Source organism: Fringilla coelebs, assembly GCF_963513975.1.
Source record: "Fringilla coelebs genome assembly, chromosome: Z".
Classification (NCBI taxonomy): Eukaryota; Metazoa; Chordata; class Aves; order Passeriformes; family Fringillidae; genus Fringilla; species Fringilla coelebs.
The window spans coordinates 1,059,674-1,075,420 of record NC_140031.1 but is presented as its reverse complement, the minus strand read 5'-3'; the positions used below and the strand labels follow the sequence as shown (position 1 = coordinate 1,075,420).

Below are 15,747 nucleotides of genomic sequence, written 5' to 3'. Positions count from 1 at the left end.
AAAAACAGTAATAAATTAAAATAATATTAAAGAAAGAGGGAGAGGGACAGAGCCTAGAGACATTTTGGCATTGACAAATAGAATATTCTGTTTCTGAGAACTGGCCTTTCATCCAAAGATAAAAAGTGTGTGGTGCAGAAATCCATATTAAAAAAAGAAAAAAAGAGGGGCCCCAGGGAGATTCCATTTGGGTGAGAACACTGTTTCAAATGCCTGCTGGTGGACTTTGGGATGCAAACCTGTATTTTGGGTCGAGCAGTGCCTGGGGAGGAAAAGCCTGCTTGCAGCTCGTTTTTGGGGACTGCCAAGTGGCTCAGCCTGGAGCAGCCTCAGCCATGCCCACCTCTTCCAGCACAGAGTGCTGAAAGGGAAATTCAGTCAGGTTTTGTACCAAGGATGGTGCAGGCCCACCCTGATGGGCGAGCAGGCGGTCCAGGTCGCCCCAGGCTGGTCAGCACTGACCCCGGGCACCTCGGGGACGGTGCCCAGGACTCCCCAAAACCCGGGCTGCGAGCACAGCCATCCCTCACCTCAACAGCAGCGGGGAGGGCAGAGTGCAGAGAGATGAAGATTGGCTCTGACAGCCTCGACTCTGAGTTTATTTTGGCATGGCAAGAGCGCACGAGGCTTCCAAGCAGCTCTGACGAGCCGGGGCCGGGCAGCAGCAGCCGCCCCGAGGCTGAATTCCACAGCCGGCCCTGCCACCGGCTGCTCCCAAAGCACCAGCCCTTCAACCCTCACGCCAGGGCTCTGCAGAACTGCCACCTGCACACTCCAGAGAGCTCGATTTTCCTCCTTCCCTCTCTCTTGTTTTCAAATGAAGTGTTTTATTTAGCAGTTCTGCCTCCATCCCCTGCGACAGGGCAGACAAAGCAGCTGCGCTGCTCTCGCCGCTCTGCACGGGGAGGAACAGCTCCTCTCCTTGCTGGGGCAGGATCCAAACAAAAGCAAAGGCTTTGGAAAGCAGGAGGAAAGAGAAAACAAGCAGAAGGGAGGGCGGGCAACAGATTTCAAACCTGGTGCTCCCAGGGTTTGCAGGAGCAAGATAGGAGCTGCTTATCTCTGGCCAGGATGGTGAAGCATGTCCTGCAGGAGAGCCAAGGGCAGGTCACCCTGGGACCTCTGCTCCCCAACAGGCACGGGGAGAAAAGGCCAGCTCAGAGGGGCAGGGCAGCCCTGCAGAGGCCCCTGAGGGCAGCCCTGCACCGCCCACAGGGGAGATGCTCACTCAGACCTGCCCTCCCGAGAGCCTTCCCGTGGTGCCATAGATCCTGCTTCAGCCAGAAGGCGCCTTGTCGGTACCATCACTTACAGGAGGATAGTGCAGGAGTTCACAGTCCAGCCCAGCAGAGAATTGCCTCCCTGTCTCACCTGGCCTTGGAAGAAATCAAAGGGACAGCACAAGACGTGAGACACCGCCCAAGCTCTGGATAGGCAGCTCTTTATCTCCAATTTCTTTCATTATTTTATTTCTTGCCACTGAACACGGCGGTGAAAGAGGAATTAGACAAGCAACAAGCAGGCACCCCACAGCTGTGGGAAGGGCTGGCAAGAGCCACATCAGTATCCCCATATCCACTTTCTGCTCTGGAGCAGAACCTTCTCCTCCAACCTGTCTCCAGAGCAGGACACGTGGTCCTAGCAGGAGATGTGGGACCAGTCCAAGACCTCAGCAGTCCAGTGCTGCCAGGTGAAAGCCACCTCAAGCTCTCCATGCCCACCCCACCAGGAGGCTGTGTCCCTGAACAGCCCCAGGCCATGCCCAGGGCGCTCTCTGTGCACAGAACAGCAATACCCACCCTCCCAGAGCTCACAGTAATTAAGCAGCATCAATCCACAAGGAGTTACTCAGCTTAATTAGATTGGAAATTACACCTTCTGTCATCTCAGCATCTTGGCATCCACAGGCTGCCTTGAGACATGCTTACACCAACCGTGCTCACCTGGGGTGTAGCACCAAGGACCAGCTCCTCAGCAGGCACAGAGGGGATCAGATATTTTTTATTCCTATTTTGTTTCAAAGCCCTTTTCAATGCTCACTTGCTAATACACATGTCAGCAGCCCCAGGTGCCTGCTCACACCCAGCCTGCTTTGTCAGCTGTAGGTTTGCCTGTGCCACCTGAAACCATCCCTGTGGGGCTTCTAGAAAACCCCTGACATGCCCGTGATGTTCAGAAAGCCATCTTTAAATACATCAAGGGTCTTTTTTCCCTTTGAAGAGCAGTGACTGGCAGGGCCACATCCCTGAGGTGTAACGTGCCATTGTGATAGGCAGTGATTCACCCAGGAGACATCCTGCTCCCAGCAGCCTGTGAGTGCTGGTTAGCACATCCAGCCAGCTCCACACACCCCCTGGCACTTCCCGGAGGGAGCCTGGGCAGTGACTCACGGGAAGGGGGAAGGTTTGGGTGTGAGGGCTCCACCAAGGCTGGGGCCACCAAGGGAAACCCATCCCTCCGTGGGCTGCCCGTGGTCCTTCAGGGTGGGAGCTGGCCGTGGTCTGGAGGGGCTGGTCAAGCCCAGGTGTGGAAAGGATGTTCTCAAGGAACAGCTGAGCTGGAAGCGCGCGGTGATGGAGACTTGTTGGTGAGAGCCAAGAGAAATATCCAAAAGTCAGAATGGACGTGGGCTTCCCAGAGGTGTAGGCTGCCCAGAGTGGCTGTCCCTGGATCCCTGGCAGTGTTCCAGGCCAGGCTGGACAGGGCTTGGAGCAGCCTGGGACAGGGGAAGGTGTCCCTGCCCATGGAGGGGCTGGAAGTGGATGATCCCTCGAGCCTCTTCTAACCTGAACCATTCTGGAATTCCATGACACGGCGCACATCTCCCACTGAGGATCCATGGAATCACCAAGCTTCTGGAGCAGCCAGAAGAGGCAAAGCCCCCCCAGTGGTGCCACCACAGTGCCTCTGTGGGAACGTGGAGAGAGGGAGCTGAGGGCTGTGAGCTGAGGAGGAGGAGAAGAGGGTCACAGCAGCCTGCCCTGCACCCTACAGAGCCAGGGAGGGCAGCAGGGGGGTCACACAGCACTGCTGCTGCTCTGCTCCTGGGACTGCCACAGCAGGGCTGAAGCACCCCTGGCTCCCTGGGGACAAACACAGGGCACTGAAAGTCAGTGCCACAGAAAATTGCTCAGGGAGGGGAAAATTAATAATGAAATCTGGAAAAGGACGCTAGAAGGGGTTTGGTTAAAAATGGCAAAGGATGGGGGCAGAGCAGGCAGAGGAGGCTGCTGGAGGAGCTGCAGCACCATCCCACCCCCCTGCACCAGGCTGGCAGTCACCACTGCTGACACTGAGGGTACAGACCTGCTCTGCCCACAGCTCTTGCAGCCCCACAGTCCCTACCTGGACATGTTTAAATCCTTCCTGTGGTTCCCAGGTTTCAGTCAGCTGGAGAAGGCTCCGGACACGCACAAACCAAGGACAGAAGGAGAGCACAGCTGGAGAAAGAGTCACATTTCCAGGCTGCAGGCTCTTCCCTGTAGGGGAGCTCTTCTCCCAACCCTCTGGCTACCACAGGAAAGGCAAAGGGTGGAAATGCCAAACCCTCAAAAGCTTCATTAGTCCAACTGACGAGTTCACCGTGACCCAGACGACACTTTAAGGAGGGTTCAGGTGAGGAAAGCCACCTGAAGCCCATTGCCCACCAAACCTGGTCCTTCCCAGCCCTGCCACCACCTCTGGACAGGTCTCTGCTCATACTTAAAGGTTCAGACAAAGCCAAAACCCAACCCAACCCCACAAGACATGTCCTAGAGCAGGCCAGAGGCGTACCCAGACAACAGCTTTACAGCCAGCTCGAGACACAGAAAGCTCACAGGGAACTTTTTTCAGTTTTGATAAGCAGCAAACTCTTCCCTAAAGTGTTCTGCAAACATTTCAGGTGTCTGCTGCAAACATTTCAGGTGTCTGCTGCAACAGCAGCAGTCATTTTCCTGACCTGGATTGTAGCTTGCTCTGATGCTCCTTCAGCCGCCACCAAACGCCTCTGTGTGCAGGAAGGGTCAAAGATCGGGCAGCAGCACCACACAAAAACACCCAGCTCAGAGCTTCACCTGCCTTACCTGACATTTATTACACCCGTGGCTAGCCCAGAAAGCCCAAAGTCCACCTTCATGCTCAAGTGGGGCTGTGCTCCTGTGGATTCCCTGAAGGACAGCCATCACAGTAAGGGCACACCGCTCCTGCCTCGGACAGGGCTTCAGATCGGTTGGTGTGTGGATTAAGAGTCCAACACATCTAGAACTGCACTGCTTTACAGCAAACTGAGAAGTTTAAACATGTATGTATAAAAACACAGTCGCTAACATACACAGCCCTCTTTCTTGGTCACCAGAGGAGATGCATGAGTTCACACTCAGGGTCATTATTTTCTCTGCCTGGTAATTGGCAGCAAGAAAGAACAACAAAGCAAAAATCCTCCCCTGTAAATACATTCCTCAACAGCAGCCAGGCTGCCTGCAACAAATAACCTCGGATAAACTCCTTCCTCAGGGCAGGAAAGGGCAGGAAGGACTCATCCCACCCAACCCCATAAGAACCAGCACAGCTCCCACTGCTGCTCCCATCCCTCACCCTGGAGTGAGCCCAGCAAATCGCTGCAACTTGGGCTTGCATGCACTGCGATTTCCACACCACAGTTTCACACCCTTGGAGCAGAATCAGGGCAGGGACTCTCAAAAACAGTTTTTTAAAAGAGCAAGCTGATTAATCCCAGCCAGCAAGAGGGCATACAGCGGGATCTAGCTAATTAACCCTGCTGCAGCCATTCCTGGGGCTGTGCCCCAGCACCTGCACTCAGCTCTGTGCTCAGCGGCTCTCACCTGACCCGAGCACAGGGATCATTAAATGCACAACTGAGATGACAAACTGCACAAACAGAGATGAAAACGGGGTTCTTTGGCAGCACAAAGGCCCCGGTGCCCTGTGGTGGGACGTGCACCCGCACCGTGCCAGCGAGCGCGGGGTGAGCTCCGGCCATGCCCTGCCCATCGAGGCAGGGAAACACCCCCAGAGCACAACCTCACCTCCCTGGGATGCAGGCACGGCCCAAACCCAGTGGGCTGGAGGATGTTTGAGCCCAGGTTGGCTCTGCCTGTCCCTGCCCGTGCCCCTGGAAGCCGAGGGGGCCCCGGGCGGCCGCAGCGCCGGCCGTGCCCTTGGCACCGTCCCAGGCTGCAGAGAGCTGGCTGGAGCAATCAGAGTTTACATTTCAATGATTTTCTCTCTGCCACTGCAGCTCATAATGAGGCAGGATCAGGAGGAGCCCGGGGATGCCGATGGACCCAGCTCCCTCAGTGAGGCAGCCCCATCCTTGAACAAAAACCCCAGCGTGGCCTCCAAGCCGTCCCTGCCCTCTGTGCTATGACCCAGACATGCTCTCATCATCTGAAATAAAGAAAAAGAGACAAAAACCTTCAGCTGTAACCTGCTTTTCCTCACAGGAGCTGCAATGGCAGCAGCAGGAGCTCAGGAGCTCTGCAGCATCCCGTGGATGTCCTGAGACTGAACCCCAAACACTCCCTGTCCCCAGCACTTATTTCCAGAAATTTGTTCTACACAATCCACAGAAAATCTTCTCTCTCCCTCCCAGCTGCTCCTCAGCCCCAAACCAGCCCACAGGCACATGCTAAGGATGAATCCTTCCTGAGCCTTGCAGGATAAATAATTTTCAGGAGGTTTTATGCCAGAAGGTTTGTGCCAATTCATTGACTCAATCAGTGTGTGATCACACTGGCACGCACTTTTGAGAAGTTTCTCCCCAGGGTCAGAAACCACCAATTCATTCCAGCTATTTCATTTAATACAACTTTAAGTGAAAACCAGAGTCTTCTACACCCAACACTAGCCATTAGAAGAGGATTTTTTTAATGCATCAAGTCTGTAAGAAAATACTTGGCAAATAGCAGCCACTTTGCTGCGACAGGAAAAAAAATAATATGAAAAATAAATACCCTGGTTTCTTCTTTACCCAGAGCTTGCAGACCTTCTGAAGAGCATATCTTGAGCTGCACAACAGCCCAGGAGCAGAAAGACACAGCTTATTCCCTAGCCTGGCAGAAGCACTGTTTTGCATGAGGTTCAGAGGCTATACTTACATGGACAATTAACATATTTTAAGAAGCACCTTTAAGAAAGCAGAACATCAGAAGCCAAAGCAATTACAGTTGCTTTTGCCATACAGAGAGCTTGACCTTCTGACATAACAAAGGTCAGCCATACAAACAACTCTAATTTCTTGTTTAGTGCTGCAAATCAGCCCTGATGATGAGGATGGCACCTTCCATGGGCTGCCCTGGTCCATTCCTCCCACCCAGTGCCCAGCCCAGGGCACAGAGCACACCGTTACCCCGCACCAGGGTCACTCTGTCATCTGCACAGGCTGTGATCCCACACCAGGGTCACCCTGGCACTGCACAGGCTGTGTGATCCCACACCAGGGTCACCCTGGCACCTGCACAGGCTCAGATCCCACACCAGGGTCACTCTGTCACCTGCACAGGCTGTGATCCCACACCAGGGTCACCCTGGCACCTGCACAGGCTCAGATCCCACACCAGGGTCACACTGCACAGACTGTGTGATCCCACACCAGGGTCACCCTGGCACCTGCACAGGCTCAGATCCCACACCAGGGTCACTCTGTCACCTGCACAGGCTGTGATCCCACACCAGGGTCACCCTGGCACCTGCACAGGCTCAGATCCCACACCAGGGTCACACTGCACAGACTGTGTGATCCCACACCAGGGTCACCCTGGCACCTGCACAGGCTCAGATCCCACACCAGGGTCACACTGCACAGGCTGTGTGATCCCACACCAGGGTCAGTCTGTCACCTGCACAGGCTCAGTGATCCCACACCAGGGTCACCCTGGCACCTCCATAGGCTCAGTGATCCCACACCAGGGTCACCCTGGCACCTGCACAGGCTCAGATCCCACACCAGGGTCACCCTGGCACCTCCACAGGCTCAGTGATCCCACACCAGGGTCACCCTGGCACCTGCACAGACTGTGTGATCCCACACCAGGGTCACCCTGGCACCTGCACAGGCTGTGATCCCACACCAGGGTCACACTGCACAGGCTCTGTGATCCCACACCAGGGTCACCCTGGCACCTGCACAGGCTGTGATCCCACACCAGGGTCACCCTGGCACCTGCACAGGATCAGTGATCCCACACCAGGGTCACACTGCACAGACTGTGTGATCCCACACCAGGGTCACACTGCACAGACTGTGTGATCCCACACCAGGGTCACACTGCACAGGCTGTGTGATCCCACACCAGGGTCACCCTGGCACCTGCACAGGCTCATGGGCTCGTGAGCTGCCTTTACCCCCTGCTGCAGGTAAAGAGGATTTGCCCAACTCCCCTGCCCAGCAGCAGCAGTCTGCCTGGGCCTGGCTGCAGCTGGGCACATCAGGGAGGTGGCAGGAGCAGGGCCAGCACAAGCAGCCTCAGAAAGATGTTTCTTGGGAAATGCACAGATTAGATGAAGCTCTCCTATCTCTCCATATGGAACAGGTTTTTGCAGGCTGGAATCCTCTACACCACCACCTGCCCTGTTCGTCTTGTGCAGGCTGGTGCCAGGTGGCATCTTCTGCCACAGAACTCCTTTTCTGCTGCTCAACTCCTGTTTGATTCTGACACAAAATAAAATCCCCCCCAGACAATCCCAGGGTGCCCTGGTGAAGCAGTGGGAGTGAACAGAGAGAATGGTCTCTCCCTAACTATTTACCAGAGTCCTACACGCTTGAAGGTTGAGGCAGTTTTGGAACTACTCTCATGCTCATAATTAGGCAGAGCTATTAATTACCCTGCTTGATGGGGGTATTAAACACCAGTCAGCCCTGATCTTGCAGGGGCACAGGCATCCCATGGAGAAGGCATCCAGCAGAAGCTCAGAGCTGCTGGTGTTCCCAGGATGGGTTCCTCTCCTGCCTAAGTGCCCCCCAGGCCAATCCAACACACCAAATTCATCAGCATGGTGACGAATTCACACACCAAGAAAACTGCTACACATCCCCACACGGTCCCAGAAAACCTTCAGAAGCACCACATGGAAGCTGAGGGCCCTCCACACAGCACATACCAGCTCCCATTGCAGTTCAGCAGGAAGGAGACCTGAGAATTCCCACCTGGACGCTCCAAAGTGGCTCCTCAGCAGTTTCTCTCATCCTGGCTCCTGCAGGAGGAGGAATGACTCAGAGGAAGGTGCAGTTGTGGCTGTGCCAGCACAACAGCACCTGTGAGATCAATAGGCTCTCAGCAAGACAGCTGTGCTGAGCCTGGATCACCTTCCTCCCCCTCCTCTGCTCCCCACAAACAGCCTCACCTGCCAGCAGAGGCTCAGGAGGCCTCACCTCTGCCCCTGGGCATCACCCCTGCCCCTGGGCATCACCCCTGCCCCTGGGCATCACCTCTGCCCCTGGGCATCACCCCTGCCCCTGGGCATCACCTCTGCCCCTGGGCATCACCTCTGCCCCTGGGCATCACCCCTGCCCCTGGGCTGTCCCCCCTGCCCCTGGGCTGTCACCTCTGCCCCTGGGCATCACCCCTGCCCCTGGGCATCACCCCTGCCCCTGGGCTGTCACCCCTGCCCCTGGGCATCACCCCTGCCCCTGGGCATCACCCCTGCCCCTGGGCTGTCACCCCTGCCCCTGGGCATCACCCCTGCCCCTGGGCTGTCACCCCTGCCCCTGGGCATCACCTCTGCCCCTGGGCTGTCACCCCTGCCCCTGGGCATCACCTCTGCCCCTGGGCTGTCCCCCCTGCCCCTGGGCATCACCTCTGCCCCTGGGCATCACCTCTGCCCCTGGGCTGTCCCCTCTGCCCCTGGGCTGTCCCCCCTGCCCCTGGGCTGTCCCCCCTGCCCCTGGGCTGTCACCCCTGCCCCTGGGCATCACCTTTGCCCCTGGGTTAGGGCTAGGGCCCAGGGCTGTCACCCGTGCCCCAGGGCAGCCACCCCTGCATGGAGCTGACCTGCAGGCGAGCACCAGGACCGAGCCCAACACATCCCCTTCACCTCGGGGACTCTGCAGCCACCAGCACCACCAGGCCCAGCACCTCCATGCTGTTGGGTTTGTTGTGGGTTTTAAGCTTACTTTGATCTTTTTCTTGTACTCTCAAAGTCACAGGAAATATTTTTCCTGCTGCTTCAAAGGCCAGAGCTGGCACAGGGGCCCCATGCAGCAGACAGCCCAGCAGGACAGTCCTAAATTTCACCGTGACTCAGCTGCACAGACAACCCATGTGGGTTCCAGCCCCTGGCCCCACCACCTAAAAATCCAGCTGCATCCCTAGAATGTTCCTGCAAAACTGACAGACAACAGCAGAAAGGCCAGTGCTGAAACACCTGCTCCCACCAACAAACTTTCTGGTTTTTTAAAAATAAACCTAAGTTAAAAACACACACAGGTTGCCACCAAATCCCCCCCACTTCCTCATCAGAAAGTCCCTACACAGCAACAAGATCCCAGGAAACACCCCAGGAGGCAGCTCACACCTGCTCAACAGACCAACAGGAGTATAAACCAAGGCTGCACCAAAAAGACAACACAGGTTAACTACTGCTCATCAAGTCAAAAATCAATTAACCAGGTTGCTTTAATCAGCCCAGCAACAGGGCTAGCACAGCACTGGGAGCCAGCCTCCCTCCTCCCCAGGGATGCCTGCCATCACATCCCTGCACTCATCCTGAGAGGTGCTGTGGTCAGCACGGCAGAGCTGTTTAGCCACAGCTTTACTGCTGCTCCTCTCTGGATTTTCCAAGGGGAAAAGATGTTCCAAACTTTGCTTTTGAAGTGCTCCCGAGAAGGATGGAGGTCATCCTGCTCACAGACAGCCTAGCTCAGTCCAGCAGGGCTTCTGCAATGCCCACAGGTTCAGAGGAGATCACTAGATACACCATTCATCCTGCACCCCTTTGGGAGCCACAGCCAAAGGAAAGATTCGTGGCAAGCCCCCACATTACATAAAAAAGCTGTTGGCAGAATGAGTTACAGGAGCAGAAATCTGCAGCAAAGTTAAGCCCGGGGGACAGAAAGTGATTCTGGTGCCAATCTGGCAGCACCTCCACACGCTGACCACGGCCACAGGGAGAATCCAAACAAGGAAAATTCTCACTACGACAACAGATGATGCTGACACTGTCACACAGCAAAGCCTTTTCTGAAGCCAAGCGCTGCTCCCGGTGAGCCCCTGCCCGGCGTTACCGATGTTTTTGACATTCCCGGACCGCGGCAGCCCGCAGCTCTCCCGGGCAGCCCCGGGAGATGCAGAGCGCAGCGAGAGGGCTCTCTCCATCAGAGAGCCCCGAGACAGGCGGATCTCGCACTGCCTGCGACGAGCTCTTTCATCGGGACAGGTCAGTCGGCACAGATCTCTCTGGACACAAACTCCCCCGGGGAAAAGGAGCCGAGAACCCCGAACTGTGTCGGAGGCATCCACAGCCCGGGCTGCCCAAGGGCTGCGGTTACCCGACCCTCCCACAGACACAAAATAACAAAAAAAAAAAAATTAAAACAGAGTGGAAACAGTGTTTTTCTAGTGCAGACCTCAGGCTCTGCTTTAAAAAGAGCACCTGAGCCTCCAGCTACCGCCGCGATCGCTTCGTGAGAGCAAGCCCTCCGTCTGGGAAGCGTGGGGCCCGTCGGGGCGCGGTGCCCAGCCGGGCCACCAGCCGTGTCACCTTCCCTGGCTGCCATGAGGAAGCGGGCGCGTCCCATCGCGCCCCTGCCAAGGGATCTCATCCAGGACTTGTGGAACAAAAAGGGCTCTGGAAACCGGACACCGCGGAAGCGTTTCGGTGAGTTACGGCACTTGCTCTGCGGTTCTGTGATTCCAGGGGCTGCACCTTCCTCCCCCTCTACCCCGGGCTTCAGGAATACTGCAGGGCAGAATTATTCCCGGGCGTCTGGGCAGGCTGAGAGTGTTTTGGCCGCGCAGGTGACGGAGCGCACGGAGGGCGAGGCCACCGCCGCGACCCACGGGCGAAGTCCACCCCGCAGCGCGGAGAACCCGGGCGGGTGGAACGCCGGGGGCCCGGGAGGGGTTCGGGACGGGTCGGGAGGGGTTCGGAAGGGGTTCTGGAGGGGCCCGGGACCCGCGGGGCACGCCGGGGATGCCCGCTCCGCATCCCGCGCACCTGCGGCCGCCTTCCCGGCGGGTGCGGGAAAGTTGCGGGGCCCCTCCCGGGCTGGGAAGCAGCCCCCCCGAGGGCAGGTGGAGCACGGAGAGGCACCCGCAGAGCCCCCCGCGCCCCTCCTCACTCACCTTGGTGTAGAGCTGCGCGGCGGACATGGCCGGGGCGGGCGGCGCTAGGCGCGGGGCATGGGGGCGGCGGGCGGCCGGACCGACCGCCGCACGGACACACGGACGCTCCGACACACCGGCAGTTCGACCTTTACACCCGCCGCGGCCGGCCGGGCGCGGGCACGGGAAGCGAAGGGAGCGGCAGCGGCAGGAGGAGGAGGAGAAGGAGAAGAAGGAGGAGGAGGAGGAGGAGGCAGCGCCGCTCCGCCTCCGCCGCGCCCCGCTCAGGTATGGGGAGGCTCGGCTCGGCTCCCTTCGGTTCCCTTCGGCTCGGCTTTTATTATTATCATTTCTTTTTCTTAAAAAAAAAAAAAAAAAAAAAAAAAAAAAAAAAAAAAAGTTCTTTTTAATAAATATTTTTTCTTCCCGGCCACTTCCCCCGGGGTCCTCGGCATCCCGCCCAGCTCTGGCGCCGCCCCCCGGGCAGGGTACCCCCGGCAGCGTGGGTTGGTGATGCGTTTGGGAGGTTTTTGCCTTTTATCCATCTTCCTTTCTCACAGAGGAAGAGTAATTAAGCCCCAAGCAGGTGCCCCGTGGTGGTTTTCACGTCTTCCATCGCCCACCGGGCTCTGGGGATCCCCCCCACTTTGAGGAGTGAGGGACGGCATCTCTGGGGTGTCCTTTGCCAGGACACATCTGTTCCCGGGACAAGAGCATTGACCTCGTGAACCCACTGGAAATCAACTCGAGAAATGTGCCAGGGACAGGTTTTTCTCTGCCTTCTACCTACAGGTAATCTTGGGGTCCCACCAGCACCACTGCTCCTGGGTGCTGCTTGCGTGCCACTCCTACACCGAGGGCAGGAATTCCAACTTCCGCAGCAACAGCCAAAAATTGATCCCAGCCTGTCAATCTGTGGCCGTGCTGCTTCCCTCCATCCCACATCCCACGGGAGCACCCTGTTCTGCAATTCATGCTTATACGGCACTTTCAGAGCCTGAGAAGCAGAATGAAATGCAAAGTGTTCCTAATTAACCACTACTGCTATTCTTTATCATTCAAGGTATTTTGCATGTTAACTGAGCGGGCAGAAGCCACGCTCAGCGGATCCTGCTCCCTGTCACCGTTGTTTACTCCGTCACTGGGATCCCTCCTGCCGTGGTTTCGGGCTGTGCCACTCACAGGCAGCCACAGCCCTTCCTCACAGTGATCACTGGTGGCATCTCACACTCTGCTCCTTGTCCCCTGCAGGATAAAACTCTTCCCCTCTGTCATATTTCCCCTCTTCCACCCCAGGGCCTGGCAGGGAGCAGGGCTGATGTGGTGGAAGGACAGCCAGCATTGCAGATTCCTCTCTTTTCCAGCTCTGATATCCCTGATGAATAATAAAAAAAAAATAATAATTGCAGGTGGCTCTGGGGGGAATCTGGGGAGGAGGAAGGGAGAAAAAAACTGCACCATGTCTAGAAATTGCCCTGGGAAAATTTGACAGCATAATCCCTGCAAAGCCTCCAAGAGAGCTTAGTCAGGCAAACAAAACTTGCTCCTCTCATTTCATTAAATCAGCTGCAGAAACAAAACGTGGAGCACTGGTGGAATTAGAAGCAAAGCTTTCAGTGAAGCTGGGGTAGCAGTGATAGCCCCGAGGCAAAGCACAGCCATTCCCGTAAAATACCAGCTGGTGTCACATGCAATTCTCCATTAATCTAAAACTTTAATTAAACTCAGAAACTGAAAACCCCAAAATACATACAGAATCCCTGAAGTACATCCTAATTGCTGAGTTGCTGAAAATTGTCTCCTCCAGGAGACAGAAGCTTCTTTCCGCTTGGGAATCAAAACTTGTGTTGATCAAATTTAACAGGCACGGGCTCTTAAATAGCAGTTTATGGTACCCCCTCTTGCATCCACAAGGCACCTTGGGGTAAAAAATAACTAAATACCAGGGGGTTTTCCCCTTAAAGCACAGCCAGTGGATTCTTTACAAGTACAGGATGGACTGGAGTTCATTTTAAGGTCCTGGCCTTGTCTCTGTATTGTAGTGACACATGGAGACCCCAGGAAGGGATGGATGGATGGATGGATGGATGGATGGATGGATGGATGGATGGATGGATGGATGGATGGATGGATGGATGGATGGACGGGCAAGTGATGGCACAGCCCAGTGAGGTGCATCAGTTCTGACAGCTCTAAATGTCATCAGAACAGAGCTGGCTGTTGCTAAGTACAACCCCAGGTCCTGAATTTTTGCATGCAAAGATGTCCCAAAGACCTCAAATCCAGATTTCAGTCCTCCTGAGCCACACAGAAGCCACCACGTGCCACATCTGGGCACAATCTGGGCCTGGCAGAGTCGCAGTACCCTGGGTGTGGTTGCACTGGCTATTTCTGCAGCAAGGGTTCCTGCCTGAGTTAAAGTAATGAGAAATTATTCCAGGTGATAAAGAAATGAATAATTAACATTCCTGCAAATAGAACTGATTCTGTCCAGAGCCCTGAAGGCCCGCCCCAGGGAGCAGAGACCAAGCCAACACCATGCCACAGAGCATGGGGAACCACTCCAGAGCTCATCATCTTGTGTGTGGCCAAAAACACCTCACAGAAAGCCCTGGGGTCAGTATAGAAACCCTTGCAAGCAGATAGGTGCATGTAGAAAAGTCTTAAAGCCTTGGGAGACACTGAGGATTCAAACCCTGGAGTGAGTCTGGCATGATGTGATCAGAGACTGGCATTCCCAGCCCTGCCACAGGCAAGTCACCCACACGCTCCACACCTCTGCTCTTCCTCTGTCACCATGACAAATTTAATTAAAAATACTGGGAAGAATGTTCTGCAGGGCCCTGGTACGTGTCTAAGTGAAGAGGCTGTGACTGCCAGGTTTCTAAATGCCAATGGTTCTGTCTCTGCATGGCTCAGAGCCCTGGTGCAGGGCAAGCTGAAGCCTGGGCCAGGCTGCTTCCCTCACCAGTGGCGTCCCTATGCTCCAGGTTTAATAGCTGGTTTGCCTGCAGGATTGCTCACTGGGGCAGGAAATGCCACAGGATTGCAGGAGCAGCAGCTAACGCTGCGGAGGTTCCCAACACCTGCAAGCCACAATTCCAGCTGTGTTTGGCACCTGCAAGCCACAATTCCAGCTGTGTTTGGCTTGTTACTGACCTGTAAGTCAGAGGTGAAATGTGAGCACTGGCCCGAGGCAGGCAAAGGCACCACCGAGCTTTGCAGCACATTCTGCTTGGTGCCCTATTTACCCAGTTTACTGCATGGAGATCCAAGGAGCTGGAAGAAGATGGAAATCTGCAGGATTAAGGAAACCCTTCAGTCTTGAGAGAGAAAATTGTTCTTACTGCATCGCTCAGGTGTTGGGGGCAGCAAGAAGGTGCCTCTCAAGGAGGCTCTGACCCAGCCAGCCTCACCAGTTCTTCTGGACCAACCTGAATCCTGTAAGGCACCTGGCAGCCAAGGGCTCAGCCCCAGCAACATGCTCACCCACCAACAGCTTTGTCTCAGAAGAGTTTAGCTGCCCGTTATCCCATGGGAATTCATTCCTGCTGAAGACAAACTTCTTCCAGTCTGATCTTTTAATCTTGTGCAGACCTCATGTTCGTTGCAGAGGAAATTTGCCTCCAGGAGCAGGAGCTCAGACACTCTATAAATGTTTGATAGCTCTGACCACCTCTTCTGACTTATTATTTTATTAAAAAAGGAGATTTATTATGGTTCTGGATGACTTGAATTCACAAAGCTCACCGATGTGGTATTTCTTTTATCTCTCATATCGGGTGTACCCAACAAATGTCACAGCCTTTAATAACATGCTTTAATTAATCCTGGAATTCTGGATGTGCTATTATCTTCATTTTTCAAAGGGAGGTCACAATAGTAAAGGAAAATCTACATTGCTTGCACGGGCTACTCCAGGAGTCTGCGTCAGACCAGGAAATTAATCTCTTAATCATTCTGCCAATTTGACTCTGTGCTGGGAGCACAGACCTGTGACTACCTCAGCTCTCTGCATTGATGAAACTATTTCCTTTATCTGGGATGGCCTTTCCCACCTGCAAAACAGAAGCAGCTCTGATGTCCTCTGTGCAGCTTTGGAGATGGCTGCTGAAAAGGGCTCGACATCCTGGCTACAGCCTACCTCTCCCAGCCTGAAGCTTCGCCTTTCTGGAAGCTTCCTTCCTCAGTACCTACCTCAAACAGGACAAGCCCTGTTTGGATCCAAGGAATCCAAGGAAAAACCTTGAGAGGCACTGCTCTGGTCTGTCTGGCTCCCTGCTGGGATGGAAACAGTTCCAGTGGACTTGTCTCTCTCCCACCTGGTGACTTAGGAAGTTTTGTTTGTAAGTAAGGGTAAAATCCCACCACTCTCCTCTTGCCCTCAGCAGGGCCAGATTTTTCCACCACTTACACCCAGAATCAGCTGGGTTTCTGAAAGACCAGTGGCACTGTTTCAGATTAACACATCTCCACCTGGCCTTTT

At 55.1% G+C, this 15,747-nt stretch overlaps 1 protein-coding gene across 1 annotated transcript in view; it reads right to left on the bottom strand.

Annotated features, from left to right (window-relative positions):
* Positions 1–11,309, bottom strand: part of MYO5B (myosin VB) — a gene marked incomplete at its 5' end in the record, with an annotated part of 144,200 nt that extends 132,891 nt beyond the window's left edge. The window contains one exon of the mRNA XM_084224607.1: positions 11,283–11,309. Within this exon, the coding sequence (XP_084080733.1) occupies positions 11,283–11,309 (27 nt within the window). The remainder of the gene's footprint in view (positions 1–11,282) is intronic.
* Positions 11,310–15,747: the final 4,438 nt, after the last annotated feature.